General features: G+C 42.3%; 1 protein-coding gene and 2 pseudogenes across 9 annotated transcripts in view; 1 reads left to right on the top strand and 2 right to left on the bottom strand.

Moving 5' to 3' along the window:
- Fmr1 (fragile X messenger ribonucleoprotein 1) overlaps positions 1-2,988 on the bottom strand; it is a 37,830-nt gene extending 34,842 nt beyond the window's left edge. For 3 of the 9 annotated variants that reach the window (XM_017601917.3, XM_017601918.3, XM_039099491.2), the window contains exon 1: positions 2,684-2,979. In XM_017601917.3, coding sequence (XP_017457406.1) covers positions 2,684-2,734 — 51 coding nt within the window. In that variant the 5' untranslated portion in view covers positions 2,735-2,979. Of the gene's footprint in view, positions 1-439; positions 1,921-2,683 lie in introns of all 9 variants that reach the window. The other 6 variants (XM_006229530.5, XM_006229531.5, XM_063279814.1 and 3 more) reach the window with 5 other exon arrangements.
- Positions 2,989-5,708: 2,720 nt separating this feature from the next.
- Hnrnph1-ps3 (heterogeneous nuclear ribonucleoprotein H1, pseudogene 3) lies at positions 5,709-10,597 on the top strand (annotated as a pseudogene).
- A 2,207-nt stretch (positions 10,598-12,804) lies between these two features.
- Positions 12,805-16,637, bottom strand: Adrm1-ps2 (ADRM1 26S proteasome ubiquitin receptor, pseudogene 2; annotated as a pseudogene).
- Between the last annotated feature and the right edge of the window lie 890 nt (positions 16,638-17,527).

Genomic DNA, 17,527 nt, shown 5'->3' with positions numbered 1-17,527 from the left:
AAGAAAAAAAAAAAACTAAAAGTAGTCACAAGGGGGTTGATGGAAAGGAGGTATGGGATGGGGAACAGTGTGGGGCTTTGGGGGTGGAGAAGACAGGGAGGTCAATAAAGTCTAACTGTCCAAAAAGAATTAAAGAATAAAAATTTTTAAAAATTAAAAAAAGTAGTCACAAATCTAATAGTTTTAAAAATTAAACAATAAAAGAAAAAATCCAAATCAGAACTGGTTGGCTCTTACCATGCCAGAAGCATGATTTGTGAATCTGAAATCTTCAATTTATTGATGTTTTAGAGAAAGAATCAAATCATTCCTAATATGTGTTCTATATAGTTATTCTGCAAACTTAATGTGCTCAGGGAATGTACAACTACCCTTTACAATACAGTAGTTCTAGTAAGCAAATCAAAAGCTGAATTCAATTATACTGAATTTGACTTACTTCGCTTTAAATTTTTACTTCTACCAATTTAATGAACAGGGTTCCCAGTGTTTCCATAATGGTCTTTACTTCTCATCTTTGTCATCAATCTCACCAGAAAAGGACTCAGCATGCTTCCACTTTATTTTCTCCTGTTCACAGTCAATATTCTAAGTGATGTAAAATTTAAACTTCTTTCAGTATAGCCAGTACCCTTCCTTTAATATAGACCAGTTGAAACTTAAAAAAAAACCAAAAAACAAAAATAAACTTAAACACAATAGCAATTCTTCAACACACACTTTAAAAGAGTACTACATGTCCCCTCAGGGAATCAAAGGATAATTCAAAGTCTATTCATTTTCGTTCATCTTCAAATTAAGAAGTTGTTGAAAAACAAAGCCAAGAAAAAAGCAAGGGGATTAATAGTGGAAACAGTGCACTTTTTAAAAAATATTCCAGTCAGTTTGCAAGCAAAATTACTGGGGCCAATAAATCCTTCAAGAGTAGGATGCACTACTTGCCCTCAATGGCAAGCCAACTTCATTAAAAGCAACTAACAGTGGACTCAAATCTAAGCTGGTATTAGAGATGAACAAAAATACTACTTAACTATTATCCCTTGCTCATCTGTGTCTCAGTGCCCCAACTCTAGCAATTAAAACTGTCATTCTAGAAACTAGAAACCTTCTAATGCAAAATAACCAAAACTAGAAACCTTCTAATGCAAAATAACCAAAACTAACTGGAACATTTTTTTATTACAGCAAATTGAAAAAACTGCACTGATAGAATTAGCAACAAAAATGCTGCATTCTTTCTGTCTCCCATGCTACAACAAAAGGGTATTTTTAGTATAAATTAGTATTTTACAAATTTCCCTCATTCATGAAATTTATCTTCCACTAAATGTCTCCATAGACTTGATAAAAGCATAATTTATCTTCTACTAAATGTCTCCATAGACTTGATAAAAGCATAATTTACAAAAGTCACTTTCCTGAGCTTAGCCTAGTACGTCCCATTTGAAATGCTCAAGTTCTTCTACAATAAACTTAAAACGGTTGGACAATGGCAAAAGCTATTTTCCATGCTTCCTTCCACGTGCAGCTTCTGTTACTAAAATATTCTACTGAGGTGGGGCCTTACAGAGCTTGTAAACATTAAAAAAAGAGACTTTATAATATTGCTAGATCTACATCTATGCAGTATCAGGAATCATACCACATTACATGTATTTTAAGGTTCCTTTAAAAAAATATACGTTATCTGATATTCAATGGTATAAAAAAAACCCCTCAGTAGTTCCATGAATGCTTATTTAAAACCTCAAGAACATAGCCCACTGCAACACCGCAAAAGTCAAAGCGAATATACTCAAGTTTATGCACTTCAGAGCACAAAACAAACATTCCAAACCGTCCTGGTAAAAATTCAGTAGCAATCAGACAGTCCCCGTTAATTTCCTGAAGTTCTGTGGCACAAATTCGGGTCCTTGAGAACTTAAACACAAAGGAAAATTTAAAATAAGCAGACTTGGTAATATTTTTAGAAGTCGCGACATGTTTATCCCTGAATTTCCCCCAGTTACAGAGGGTAGGAGGCCATGGATATCAGCTTTGGCTAGCGTTTTAAATGGCTCTCTCAGATGTCATGGTCTTTCAGAAACTTTTAGGTCTAAAACCCTCCTTCGAAATTCACAAAGAGGCCACTAAAGAGCAGTTGCCATTGTGATTCCGGACTGCCAAGGGCTTCTTAGAACTCGCTCCACTCCGCTCGCCCAGAACAGGGGAGCTCTCCAAAGTCTGGACTGTGGGCCGACAACCCGGAGCCCAAGACTCCGAACCGCCGTCCGGCAGGGCAGGAGGCGGCGGGGCTGAGGCGCCCCCGGTTCCCTCACGGCTCCCCGCGTGTCAGGCCCCGAACCCACTAGGAGAGGATTATTTGGGAAAGCAGGACTAAGCCGCTGCCGCCACTTCACGCGGCACCGGCCCTATGGCCAGATCTACTGTCCTCGCATTCCCGCTTCCCTGACTGAACTCGGCCGCTCAACCACCCTCAGCTCCCGCGCTCCTTTCGCGTTCCGCCGGGCGCCGGGGCCTCAGGCGGGAGTCAGAGCGCTGAGGCGGGCTCTAGGCCCTGAGTCCGCCGCTCCCTCACGACCTACCGCCCGCCGCTCCCGCCGCGCCCGAGGGGCCCGCCCGCCGCCCGGGACACAAGGGAGGGAGGGAGGCCGAGGACCCGGCCTGTCCGGTAGCCCGTTACCTTGTAGAAAGCGCCATTGGAGCCCCGCACTTCCACCACCAGCTCCTCCATCTTCTCGTCCTTCCTCGCGCCGGGAGCCCGCCTCCGAGAGGTGGGCTGCAGGCGCTCGAGGCCCAGCCGTCGCCGCCGCCGCCGCGTTACCGCACGCCCCCCGGCAGCGGCGCCGCCGTCACTGACACCGCCCGCGCTCGCCGTCCGTTGGCTTCACTGCCCGCCCTCTCAGGCGCGGCCCCTCACCGGAAGTGAAACCGAAACGCTCCCCAGCGCAAGACTGACTGAGGCCGAGGGCTCTGCCGCGCCTCCTGTAAACAGTCAAACGACACCACGTGACCCTGGCGGCCCCTCCCCCATGGGCTCCGCCCCCTTCGCTCCGCCCTCTCTCTTGGGCAGCTGAGCACGCGCATGCGCCGTCGTGGGTACCTGCCTTGGGGTAACTGGGCAGATACTTTGGCGCGCGCGCTGGGTGAACGGCGGGAAAGCGCAAAGGGTAGTAACAGGTCGTGCTGCCTATGGCCAGCCGTGGGGACTAGAGGCCTTTTTTGTACAGGAGGAAGCGAGGACGTGGGAAAAGGCCTCCAGTTTTTGAAAATGGGGCCCAACCAGAAGTGGAGGGGCTTTGGGTACATTTTTCACTGCGCTGGCGTGGGACCTGATTGAACTGGAAGTCGCGGCGGGAGGGGAAGTTAAAGTGATAACTTCGATTGGAGAACACTTTGATGTAGGAACAGTTATAACTACACTGACCCTGACTTCTGGGACTTTTATGGCCAGAGTGCAAAATAAATCGCTATACTACCTAGCGATTTGGGGAAGCATTGTGGGAACTTTTGAGTACTTTTTAAGGGCCAATGGAGTGTGCCAGACCTTCAGGAAATGTTAGCCCTTTCTCAGACAATGCTGTCCCGCACACTTTCCTTTCATACTTTTACTTGGATTTCGTAATAAAGAGAGCTCACTGAAAGAGGGAGAGACAATGAATGTGTTAAACAGTTGTTAATTTCCTTACAGTTGGCTTTTGCCTCTTCTATGTGCACCCTATACCAGAGAGAGGGCATCAGGAAAGCAGTCATGGAACCTGTCTATGCACATCATTGTGTCCACTCCATGCAGCTCTTTTCCTGTGCCTTCCACAGCAGAACCAAGTCTAGCCTTTCACACCTCCTCCCCCTTGGCCTCTCTACTGGGCTCCTATCCAGCCTGACCCATGCTCCCTTAATCCAGAAGGCTTGCATCCAACTGAGAAGTTCATTAAATGCCTACCATGTGCCAAGCACCATACTAAGTACTAGTGAATCCTTGGTGAGGTAGCAATAAAAAGACTGTCATTGTTGACATTGGAACCTACAGGAGTAGATGGGCAAAATTCAACCTCTCAAGACTATACATATGGGACTGGAGAAGTGGCTGGCTGTAGTGGGTAAAGCATTTGCTATGCGAGCATGAAATTCTGAATTTTTGAATTCTTAGAATTCATATAAAGCTTGGCTTAAGTGCCTAAATAATCACTCCCCCAAAGTTGATTCTCCAGAAGTTCACAGTTCAGTGTGACTTATCCAGCTTCGAACAACAAAAAGACTGTCTCTGGGTAGAAGGCAAGGACTGCATTGGAAGAAGTTGTCCTTCGACCTCCACACATATCCTGTGGCATTTGTGTGCGGATACTCTCACACATGGATTCATATACACCCATACACACATGAAGAAACATATAAATCTGTAATTGCTACTGTGAAGTCTATAAAGTGTAAATATATCTTTCACAGTTGGATATGAATCTGTCTGTGGCATGGGATAAGTGAGGACAGAAGCAAGATGAGTCCAGGTGGAATGGCACAAAGAAGACTTATTTGGAAGTGTGCACTTGGAAGACAAAGGGTGAGGTGCCCCAGGCAGGTGGCATAGGATAAAGAGTACTTTAGGCTTCCAGTTCCCAGACTGCCCCAGCCAGGACAATCTCAGTGCACTTGGAACTCCAGCTTTAAGACAGTGGATCAAGGGCCATATTCCTTGAGGCTATAGTAAACAGAAATGACCCATTGAACTAGGGTCTTTGGAGTAGCCACAACATATTAAGAATCCAGTAGGGCCCACTACAAATCTCACCATAGACTAGGGGGCATAACATTAGCTTTAACTTTGAAAGCTCAGGGCTTTCAAACATTTCAGTACTTCACAAAGTCACTATCCTTAGACATAGTTTCATGATTTTCATGATGTTCATGATTTTCTTTCCCTTTAAAGTTATTAGGTAGTTTTTCCTATTGTGTAGTTATTTCACTTCAGGTACACATGTTTGAGTGAGCATTTCTTTCAATTCTCAGCATGCTCACCATTAGTTCTTACATGGCCCCTCTTTGCTCATATTATTGTATTTGTTATTGGTCTCATTCTTCTAGAAACCAGTTGTAATGTTTGACATATCATTAATAGTTTAAGATAGTGTTTTTAAGGACAGATTTTCTTGTATGGCAGGGTGGCCAGAACTCACAATTAGTACAGCCTATCTTTGAGTTCCCTATTCTTCTAGAGTGCTGTTATAAAAGACATGTCCCATCAAGTGAGCCACAAGATAAATAGTATATGTGCATGGCTTTTGCATGTGCAGAGATGCTACTGGACTACACATCTGCTTCTCATTACTACCATTAATTTTTTTACTTTTAAAGTTTATTTTGAGACAATGTCTTAGTATTCAGCCTCGACGGGCCTTGAACACATGGTGATCTGTTTCCGTCTGTCACCTAGCTACTGGGAATAAAGGCATGTGCCACCATTCCCGGGATCATGAAAACTCTTGCAATTGTCTTCATGTACCATGGCAAGAATTTTGTGTGAGGAAATAGTCTCTCTCCTCGCTATAGCTGTTTGAGGGAAGAAAGAGTAAAATCCCCTGGTCTTGAAGTCCTGTAGCAATCATTTTAAAGTATTTCTGCCCACCATATTGCTGGAAGAATCTCTAATGTGGTCAAAGGCTACATTGAAATTGCACTGAGCCAAACTTGTCACCAAGAGTCTATTGGTCACCATGATGCTGACCACAGAGGGCAGGGAGGGCTTTGTGGTGAAGGTCAGAGGCCTACCCTGGTTCTGATCAGCTGAGGAAGTGATGCTCTGCTTCTCTGATTGTAAAATCCAAAATGGCACATCTTTCGTCTACAACAGAGAAGGCAGATGAGTGATGAAGCATTTGTTGAGTTTGAATCTGAAGATGAAGTGAAATTGGCTTTAAAGAAAGAGAGAGGCCTTCTGCTTTCTGCCTGCACCCGCCCAGACCTGAACTGGTCCCACAGCTCTGTGTACCCAAATCCCATGGGGGAGAGACCTGGACTCTCAGAAGTGCGGACAATGCTGCTCACATTCCTGGCCCAGGAGGAACTGGCCTGAAGCCCTCTAGACACAGGAATCAAGGAGCAGACAGGGGCAGGATCCTTCCGTTTATGGCTGTGACCAGAGCTGAAAACCAGTCACCAGGAGCGATGACACACTTCAGAGCAGAGGTAACACAAACTCTTCTGCTCCTAGCAATCCGCCTGAAGGCTTCCGGCCACACAAACCCAGGAGCTGACTGGGACAGAACCCTTCCGGTTTCTGCCTGAACCTGGAGCTGAAACTTTCCCACAGCTCTCTGTACCCAGATCCAGCTGTAAGAAAACAGGTCTACACACAGGCTTAGGGGAGGGTCAAGCCACTGTGAGAAACAGCAAGAAAAGCTAACACCAGAGACAACCTGATTGTGAGAGACAAGCACAAGAACCTAAGCAACAGAAAGCAAGACTACTTGGCATCATCAGAGCCCAGTTCTCCCACCAAAGAAAATACTGGATATCCAAACACACCAGAAAAGCAAGATTTGGATTTAAAAATCACATCTCATGCTGATGATAGAAGGACATAAATAAATAAATACAGGACAACACAGGTAAACAAGTAGAAGCCCTCAAAGAGGAATAAAAAAAAAATCCCTTTAAGAATTACAGGAAAATACAACCAAACAGGTGAAGGAATTGAACAAAACCATCCAGGATTTAAAAATGGAAATAGAAACAAAGAAAGCACAAAGGGAGACAACCCTGGAGATAGAAAACCTAGGAAAGAGATCAGGAGTCATAGACAGAAGCATCACCAACATAATACAAGAGATAGAAGAGAGAACCTCAGGGGCAGAAGATACCATAGAAAACATTGACACAAGCATCAAAGAAAATGTAAAATGCAAAAAGCTCCTTGCCCAAAGTATCCAGGAAATCCAGGACACAATAAGAAGATCAAACCTAAGGATAATTGGTATAGAACAGTGTGAAGACTCCCAACTTAAAGGATCAGTAAATATCTTCAACAAAATTATAGAAGAAAACTTCCCTAACCTAAAGAAAGAGATGCCCATAGTCATACAAGATGCCCACAGAACTCCAAATAGATGGGGCCAGAAAAAAAAAAAACTCCTCCCATCACATAATAGTCAAAACACCAAAACAAAGAAAGAATATTAAAAGCAGTAAAGGGAAAAGGTCAGGTAACATATAAAGGCAGACCTATCAGAATTACACCAGACTTATCAACAGAGACTATGAAAGCCAGAAGATCTTGGGCAGATGTAATACAGACACCAAGAGAACACAAATGCCAGCCCAGTCTACTATATCCAGCAAAACTGTCAATTAACATAGTCAGAGAAAGCAAGATATTCCATGACAAAACCAAATTTCCACAAATCCAGCCCTACACAGGATAATAGATGGAAAACTCCAATACAAGGAAGGAAATTATATCACAGAAAAGGCAAGAAAGTAATCTCTTTTCAATGAAACCAAAAGAAGAGAGCTAAAACCATCCAGTGGAAAAAAGATAGCATTTTAAATTAATGGTGCTAGTTCAACTGGAAGTCAGCATGTAGAAGAATGTAAATTGACCCATTCTTTTTTCATTTTTTTGTTTGTTCGTTTTTTTATTTATTTTTTCCATTTTTAAAAAATTGGGTATTTCTTATTTACATTTCAAATGTTATTCCCTTTCCGGGTTTCTTGTCCATCAGCCCCCAAACCCCTCACCCTTCCCTTCTATAAAGAAGTTCCCCTCCCCATCCAACCCCCCTTCTGCCCCCCCCGACAATCCCATACACTGGGGGTCCAACGTTGGCAGGACCAAGGGCTTCTCCTTCCATTGGTGACCAGCAAGGTCATCCTTTGCTACATATGCAGTTGGAGCCCTGGGTCAGTCCATATATAGTCTTTGGGAAGTAAATTGACCCATTCTTATTGCCCCATACAAAGCTCAAGTCCAAGTGGATCAAGGACTTCCACATCAAACCAGATACACTCAAACTAATAGAAGAAAAAGTGGGGAAGAATCTCAAACACATGGGCACTGGGGAACATTTCCTGAGTTTCGGCTAAGGAATATCAAATGGCTGAGAAACACCTAAAGAAATGTTCAACATCCCCAGTCATCAGGGAAATGCAAATCAAAACAACCCTGAGTTCCACCTCACACCAGTCAGAATGGCTAAGATAAAAATCTCAGGTGATGGGGTTGGGGATTTAGCTCAGTGGTAGAGCGCTTGCCTAGCAAGCACAAGGCCCTGGGTTCGGTCCTCAGCTCCAGAAAAAAAAAAAAAAGAAAGAAAAAAAAAAACTCAGGTGACAGCAAATGCTGGTGAGGATATGGACAGAGAGGAATGCTCCTCCATTGCTGGTGGGATTGCAAACTGGTACAACCACTCTGGAAATCAGTCTGGAGGTTCCTCAGAAAATTGGACATAGTACTACCTGAGGAACCCAGCTATACCACTCCTGGGCATATACCCAAAAGATGCTCCAACATATAACAAAGACACATCCTCCACTATGTTCATAGCAGCCTTATTTATAATAGCCAGAAGCTGGAAAGAACCCAGATGCCCTTCAACAGAGGAATGGATACAGAAATTGTGGCACATCTACACAATGGAATATTACTCAGCTATCAAAAACAATGACTTTATGAAATTCATAGGCAAATGGATGGAACTGGAAAATATCATCCTGTGTGAGGTAACCCAATCACAGAAAAACACACATGGTATGCACTCATTGATAAGTGGCTATTAGCCCAAATGCTTGAATTACCCAAGATACAATTCTCAGATCACATGAAGCTCAAGAAGAAGAACAATCAATGTGTTGATATTTAGTCCTTCTTAAAAGGTGGGATGAAAATATTCATAGGAGGAGATATGGAGACAAAGTTTGGAGCAGAGACTGGAGTAGTGGCCATTCAGAGCCTGGCCCACCTGTGGATCCAGCCCTTATATATACAGCCACCAAACCTAGAAAATATTGATGAAGCCAAGGAGTGCATGCTGACAGAAGCCTGATATTGCTGTCTCCTGAGAGGCTCTGCCAGAGAATGACAAATATAGAGGTGAATGCTAGCAGCAAACCCTTGGACTGAGAATGACATCCTTATTGGAGGAATTAGAGAAAGGATTGAAGGAACTGAAGGGGCTTGCAACCCCATAAGAATGACAATACCAACTGAGCAGAGCTCCCAGGGACTAAACCACTACCCAAAGACCATACATGGACAGACCCATGGCTCCAGCTGCATATGTAACAGAGGATGGCCTTGTTGGGCACCAGTGGGAGGAAAAGCCCTTGGTCCTGCCAAGGCTGGATCCCCCAGTATAGGGGAATGTCAGGGGGTGGGAAGGAGGGAAGAGGGGGGTGGAAAGGGAGTGGGAACACCTTCATAGAAGGGAGTGGGGGAAGGGATAAGTAGCTTATGGATAGGAAACCAGGAAAGGGAATAACATTTGAAATGTAAATTTTAAAAAAATCCAATAAAAAAGAAAGACAGAGAAACCATGGTACACAGATATGTTGAAGTATTCAAATCCAGCAGTGTTGAAATGGTTTGGGTGTTAAAGCATACATTTCCAAATGGTCCTGTTACTGCCAATGATGGTTTGGTACAGCTCAGAGTACTCCCATTTGACTGTAGGAAGGAAGAAATTGTTCAGTTCTTTTTTAGGGTTGGCAGTTGTGCCAAGTGGGATGACACTGCCAGTGGACTTTAAGGGATGGAGCGCAGGGGGAACTTTTGTGCAGTTTGCTTCACAGGAGATAGCTGAAAGGGTCTTAAAGAAACAAGGAAAGAATAGGGCATATGTACATTGAAATCTTCAAGAGTAGCAGAGTTGAAGTCCGAACCCACTATGATCCCCCTCGAAAGCTCATGACTATGCAGCACCCAGGTCCTTAACATGCCAGGGGCTGGGAAAGGGTATAATAGCATTGGCAGAAGAGCCAGGTTTGAAAGAATGAGGCGGGGTGCCTATGGTGAAGGGTATGGAGGCCATGATGACTATGGATGTTATAATGACAGGGATGGTTTGGGGTCTGATAGATTTGGAAGAGACCTAAACCACTGTTTCTCAGGAATGTCTGATCATAGATACGGAGATGGAGGGTTCAGTTTCCAGAGCACCACAGGGCATTGTGTACACATGAGAGGGTTATCTTACAGAGCCAATGAGAATGATATTTACAATTTTTTCTCACCTCTTCATCCCATGAGAGCATACATTGAAATAGGACCCAATAGGAGAGTTCCGGGTGAGGCAGATGTTGAGCTTGCTACTCGTGAAGATGATGTGGCAGCTATGGCAAAAGATGAAGCAAAAATGCAGCACAGATATGTGGAGCTCTTCCTGAATTCTACGACAGGAATGAGTGGAGGAGCTTATGATCATAGCTATGTAGAGCTCTTTTTGAATTCTACGGCGGGGGCAAGCGGTGGTGCTTATGGTAGATAGTGCACATAATGGGAGGGATGGGTTTATCCAACCTGTATAGTTATGGAGGTCTGGCCAGCCAGCAGTTGAGTGCTGGCTATGGAGGTGGTTATGGTGGTAAGAAAAGTATGGAGAAGATATGACCACATTCTTCAGGAAAACTCAAGTGACTATCAGTCAAACCTTGTGTAGGAAGCGGGGAGCATCAAAGAGCATCTACAGGAATAAAAAGTACATTAGAGGAACTGAATACAGTAGCATGGATGTCCAGCATATCCAGTATGATTGGTAAATGGGAAATACAGTTGCTTCTGATCACTATTGGTCTGCTTCTTTCTTTCTTCTCTCTCCTCTTTTTTAAGAGAACAAAATTTAAGTTTAACAGTTTAGCATTACAAGCTTGTGATTCATGCTTACTGTAAAGTGAAAATTAAGATTGTTTTCAAACTTTAATCTCAGCAATTTTCAACACTGAAAATATTCATCGAGGATGTAATAACAAGTCCAGTATTGACCATAATTGTCAAATCCACTTTCAGCTTTCCTGAAGTTAGTTATTTTATATGAGTGTACTTAGACAGTAAAAGCATATTTAGGTTTAAAGCACTTTCACTTATGTTAAATGTTGCTCTCATACCATAACACATCGAAAGCTTCAAATGCATGTTGAAAAACATGCTTTTCTGTAAAAAAAATATAGGACCTGTGTCTATTGTTCAAAGTGACAACATTTGGCATGTTTGTTAATTCTAGCTTTTTGGTTTAATACCCTGTAAAGCACGTGAGTGTACACTTTTTTTTTTAAGGATCTGAGACAATTTTGAGATGTGATACCAATACATTAGAAGTTTGGTCACGTTATTTGTATGGAATTTTGGGGCTTTGATTTAAATGTCACCTTGTATTGTGAATTCCATTTAGATGTATTGTACTAAGTGAAACTTGTTAAATCTTCCTTTTAAAAATTGAAAAAAAATTGTGTGAGTGTGCTCTTACAGAGTTGTTTATATACTTCCTCTTTCTTTCCTTTTTTTGTTTTGCACTGGTTATAGAACAGGCTCTGAATGTTTAATATTTTACTGTCATTTATAATACAGGAGAATTATTTATTTACAGTTAGTTTTTTCATTGGACTGCTAGTAGTATCTAGGCAGGACAATGTCTTCTTCACCCTTGTACTTTAGGTAAATTGAAAGTGTGTGGTGTTTGTCCTCACTACGGGGATATGTTGTGGCATTATCTTTCGTCTTTTGGATTTCTCTGCGATGCTCATACGCTCCGTCCCACACTGGGGGTCTCTCAGTCCTAATCACATACCGAATTCTTTCAGAGTCCAGTAGCTACTTCTCATCACTCCTGCATTATCCAGGTTTTCATTCTCTCACCTGTTTTCCAATAGCTACCCTTGTCTTCTTTTAATTAAGTCTCAACACAAAATAACGTCCCTCCTTGTGTACCACACGGATCATATTGCCACCCAAAACACTCCAATGGGATTTCTGGCAAGATTTCTTGGGGAAAAACTCAAGTCATTATTTCTTCAAGTCTTACTGCTTTATACATGCTGGCATCTTTTATCTCTTCTGCTTCACATTCTAAATTTCACAATCATGATACTTCCTTTGATGTCATGAAAACATCAAGCAAGTTGTTAGTCTTTCCCACTAGAACATAAACTTAACTTTAAAAAATGTCCAGGAAACCAAGAAAGGGGATAACATTTGAAATGTAAATAAAAAATCCAATAAATAAAAAAGAAATAAAATATCCAATAAAAAGAAATGTAAATAAATTATTAATACTAAATAAATAAATAAAATTATGCTACAAAAATTATTTATCTTTTGCTTATTGCTTATGTGCTTGTGTCACCAATGTCGGGAACACTGTAGATAGTTTCTAAATATTTATTGAATGAGTGAGTAAGTGAATGAATGAATATATATGGAGGACTCAGCAGAAATGATATCTCCTCCATGCCTTTACTTCAGCATGTCTGGCCCTACTTTGGCCCCTACCTTCCATTAAATAACTGTCTGTTGTCTCTGTATTGATTTCTTCTATATTTCATGGTTTTGTAACTTGAGCCTTCTATGCTTTTTTATTCCTCAATCCTAGCTGAAATGCCCTATAAGATACTGCTTTTTTTTTTTTCCGGAGCTGGGGACCGAACCCAGGGCCTTGAGCTTGCTAGGCAAGTGCTCTACCACTGAGCTAAATCCCCAACCCCAAGATACTGCTAAAGTTAAACTTTTTTATTTTATTTTTTGGACAGGTACAAAAGAGGACTTTATTAGTGAGGTGAGGTGGGGCAGGAAGAGAAGGACAAATCACAATCGCCACTACGGAATCACACAACTACGAGTTCCACCTGGAGTAGGACAGCAAATAATTTATTTAGATTCATATCTTCCCCTTTATCTTTCTTGTCTTTTGTGTCGCCCTCCTTGGGGTCCGATTTGGCATTGTTCTGCATGGCCTTGGCAAATGCTTCCACATCACCTTTGTTAGAGGCCTCTACAGCCAACAGTAGGAAGACCAAACTGGCCCACGAGAGGGTCAAGCTGTCGTGAGGCCAAGGCTGCACTGAATATACCCAGGGTCTGCTGGAACTGGTGCAAGTTTAATATGTTCTGGATCTCCTCTGCAGAGACTCCGCAGAGGGCAGGTAGGGCAGCAGGCGCTCCTGAACATTGCATTGGCAAGGATGGGTGCCATGATCTCTGGTGTCAGCACACTTAACAGATCCAGTGGCTGGCAGCCTCCTGGTCCCGCCCACACGTTCATAGTGGCCAGAATGCTCTGGAGGTCGCTCAGCTGGATGAGCTGGGTCAGGCTGGCTGCTGTGCTGTTTCCATTACCTGAGCTGGGTACTGCACCCAGGCTGGTTGTTGAGGCAGCTACTGGGGCAGAAGGGGCTGGGGTGGCTCTTAGCAGAAGAGGTGGTAGAGGATGGGGTGATTGTCAACTGGCTCCAGGAGTTGGATGAAGAGCTGCTGGACAGAGGTCCACTGCTCCCCAGCAAGCTGGCCAGGTCTGGCCCAGTAAGGGCCCTAAGCCCACCTAGTCCTCCAAGGCCAGCTGTCGGATGAGCTGCATAAGCTTACTGTGACTCATGTTCCCCAACGGGCTCTACAGGCTGTCCTCACCACCCAGTGTTGAAAGCTCATGGCCACTACTCCCACTTGCTCCCAGTGCCCAAGGGGAGGGAGGGGAGTTGTTCAGACACTTGACTTTCCTGCAATTCTCATCTTAGTCAGTCTTGAGCTCCTGCATCCAGAAGAAGAGTCTTAAACGTGAGCACATAGACCCTTCTACTGGGGCACTGAGGCACCTGCTTGAACTATTAGGAAAGATAATCAAGTCATCCTCCTTGATCCCAGAGGTCCTGTCTTTCCAACAGAAGTGAATAAGGGAGTTGTCTGTCTGCTGGATGTACATGAGCCCTTTCCGGTTATCTGGGATGACCATAGTTCCGTTTAATGACATTTTGCCTGCCAGGAACTCCACCAAATACTTGGTAGAAGACCTCTGAGAGCAGGGCACCAGGCTTGGGAACAGAGCGCCCGCCTGAAGTCCTCTTCCTGGCCATGCTCACACTCGACCCAGGGGCACTGTAATGTCAGATTTCTTTCATGTCATTTTCTCTGAAAATGTCACCTCGATTTGACCTCTCCTTTAAAACAGTTATTTGAAAAAATATAATGCGATGTGTTTTAGATGCTTGCCTCCTAAACCCAGCCCAGCATGGAGGTAGAAGCAGGAGGATCAGAAGTTCAAGGGCGTTCTCAGCTGTAGAATGAGCTTCTGCCTAGCAGGTGCAGACCCCATCTAAAAACATACCAAGGTAATGCTTGCTGCAGAAAAACATTAACCGGCAGTGTTTTTGCATTTAAATGATAACAACTATAGTTAGAATGGATGGTATCCAAACCTTCTGAGAGACTCCTGTGATATTTTCACAACTGATATCTAGTCACATTCAGAAGACTCAAGGAAGAAAAAGATCGACATAAGTTTGTTATTCACGAGAAATGAATGAGATGAGAGGCATGTCATGAAAGAACATATCTGGAATAGGTACTTCAGGCAAGTGTGGTTTAGAGTTAGAGGACACCTTAGGACGATGAGACTGATTCAAAACTTGATGTAGCATTTGCCATTCAGATTGTGCTCTGGGTCCCTAACCATGGCCTCCTGATGAAATTCAACATCTAAGAGGAGCAGCTAGAGAAGCTATGCAAGGCATAACTTGCACTTGGCCTAAGTTCTTCTCCAAGCAGTGGAGCTGACACCAACTGTTTTTGTATCAACTAGCGAGAGTATGCATCTTGAATTGCTTCATGGCAGTGGCTTGGCTTGTGCACCCGTATAGGAATTCCTGAACACAGATGACAGCATTGATATAATTTGAAGACAGAGATATTAGTAGGCATTGTTTATCTGGAAGTAGTAATAGAGTTTTAGAGATAAGAGATATCAGAATAGGGACAGGAAAAATAGAAAGTACCATCAGAGGAGAACTCATTAAGCATTACTAGGGGACTCTTCCGAAATAGTTTTAAGAAACAGAAGAGACTACAATATTCTCTGGATTATATGGGATGAAACAGGTCACAGAAATGCAATTGTAGTATTGCTATTATGACTCCTATTTTTTACATCTAGGCTGATATGACTGAGAATAAATATACACAAGGATGCATGCCACTAAGTCTTGCAGCAGAATTGATTGCTATTTGATGGGTTCCTTTAGTACTGAAACCTGACTTATGAATGCTGACTAAAGTACAATATACTGTCAAATAGAAGGAAATGAAAGTCAGTTTGGCTTGAAAGATTTATATTTGATAATGCTTTCACCTGGTAAATGGTAATTTTGTCACATAAATAAGAAAATAATAATATGCACTTTGGTTAGACTATTATTATTCATTGAAACTGACCAATTAATTATTCAAAAGAAATTAATTCTTCAAAATTGAGGCTGGGAACTGGTTTTAATCTGATCACTGAACTTCTGAGAAAGCTATATAAATACTAAACATGGAATAAATCTTGTAACTTTTAAAATCAGGATCTTTACAGCAATACATTTGAAGATGCTTCTAATAAAATGGGGGAAAATTGGGCAGAATTTTAAATTTTGAAGTCAATTTATGGTTTGATGTTTGTGCATTACAAAGCTGTGCAAGTGAAAAGAGATACTTGGATACACAGTCTCAACTCCAATCTCTCTATGTCTCTTAGGAAAACAGATGTTGTAACTGCCAATTGTTGGGAACATATCAAGCCTTGGATTCTTCAAGAGTAAATAAGTTGATAGAGAATTTTCTCCTTCATGAGCTGCAGAAATATGTGGACATTAGCATCCGAGATCATTGGACCAAGGAAGAGAATGCTGTACCAATTTTCCTGGGGTGGGGACAACCTTGATTGTCAAAACAAGAGGGAGGTATGCTGCTTAAGTTTTCTTACCTTGACTCAAACTGGGAAATCACCAGGGAAGAAGGACCGTCAATCGAGGTATTGTCTTTGTCAGGTTTCCTGTAAGCAAGTGCTGCATGGTTTTGCTGATTGATGTGGGAGTGCCCAGCCCTCTGTGGCTGCTATCACCCTGGCCAGGTAGTGCTAGCTTGTATATGAAAACTGAGGAAGCAATGGGGGCATTCCCCCACAACTTCTGTTGTAGTTCCTACCTCTGGGTTCTTGCCTTGAATTTCTGTCCTAACTTCCTTCAATAGTGAGCTGACCTGAAAGTATGAGTCAGATAAACCAGTCCTTCCCCCAAGTAGCTTTTGGTTGGAATATTTTGTCACAGCAATAGAAAACAAATTAGGAGGGAAGCTATGTCTACTTTCTACTTACTTTCTATACTGTTGTTTCACAGGGAGTCTTCTTGATCAGCCTCGACTTGCCTCAACCTGAAGTTACATTGCATTATACTTTTCTAAAATCCAGAAGTGAAGTCCCCCAAAGTGAAGTTACTGCAGTACAAGCAATCACCTCATAGACTCTGCAGTCAGAAAGAAAATTCAACAGGCACATCCAGGTAAGTAGACTTGCTAGGAAGCATAGGATGTTTGGAACAGAAATGAGTATAAAACATTTGAGAAAGTGTGAGAGCAACAAAATTGATAATTTAATACCCAAAATAAAGAACAGAACTGTCACTGTTGACATTAAAAGATTATAACCCAAACTCTAAATCAAAATGTAAAACACAGAGAGATGGTCACCATAAATAATCAGGATATTTGGATGAAAGATATAGGAAATTCAATAGGAAAATTGGTAAAATTTCCAGGGGAAGAAGAATATAGAGAGCAAATTGTATAAACGTATAGAAGAGGTGGGAAGGGCAGTTCCAGAGTCAGCATCTAACCATCCTCTGTCTTCTCTGATCTGTAGAGAAAGTTTAGGAGGACTCTCTCAGCCCGATGGCAAAGCAAGGCCGAAAATGATGCATTTGTTTTTATGCTATAGAAAACATCATTGTTGCTTTTGTCAAACATTGCTAGTTCTTTTTAGTTACAGAAATATGAGAATATCTTATGTCTGAGTTCATTCTTTGTTTTTGTTTTTTGTTTTAGTCTTTTCCCTTTCTCTGTGAGTGTGATGTGTGCACAAGTGTACAACATAGATGAATGAATGGGTGTAGAGGAAAGAGATAGGCACCAGTTGTTTCCCTCAACGGCTCTCAGTCTTATCTTTTTGAGAACTCAAACATCTCCCCAACCATCTTACTTTGTCATTTCTATAATTTCTATCTTTTGTTTTGATATTAGAGAAATGGTCTCCTGTGTTGCTTTAGCTAGCCACAACTCATAGATATCCCCCTGACTATACTCCGACGGTGCTCAGATTAAAGGTGTGTACTACTAGGCCTGGCTTATTTCCATTTTGTGAGGGTTTTTAATGCTTAATTTTTGTGTGTATGGTTTATTTTATTTTATTTTTTCACCTGCATGTATGACTATGTAATGACTACTTACTTTCTATACTGTTGATGTCTGATGCCTACAGAGACTGTTATAGGGTTTTGGACTCTCAGGAACTGGAGTTAGAGAAGG

This window comes from Rattus norvegicus, chromosome X (assembly GCF_036323735.1).
Source record: "Rattus norvegicus strain BN/NHsdMcwi chromosome X, GRCr8, whole genome shotgun sequence".
NCBI classification, from domain to species: domain Eukaryota; kingdom Metazoa; phylum Chordata; class Mammalia; order Rodentia; family Muridae; genus Rattus; species Rattus norvegicus.
The sequence above is the reverse complement of the archived record's forward strand: the minus strand, read 5'-3'. Positions and strand labels throughout refer to the sequence as shown.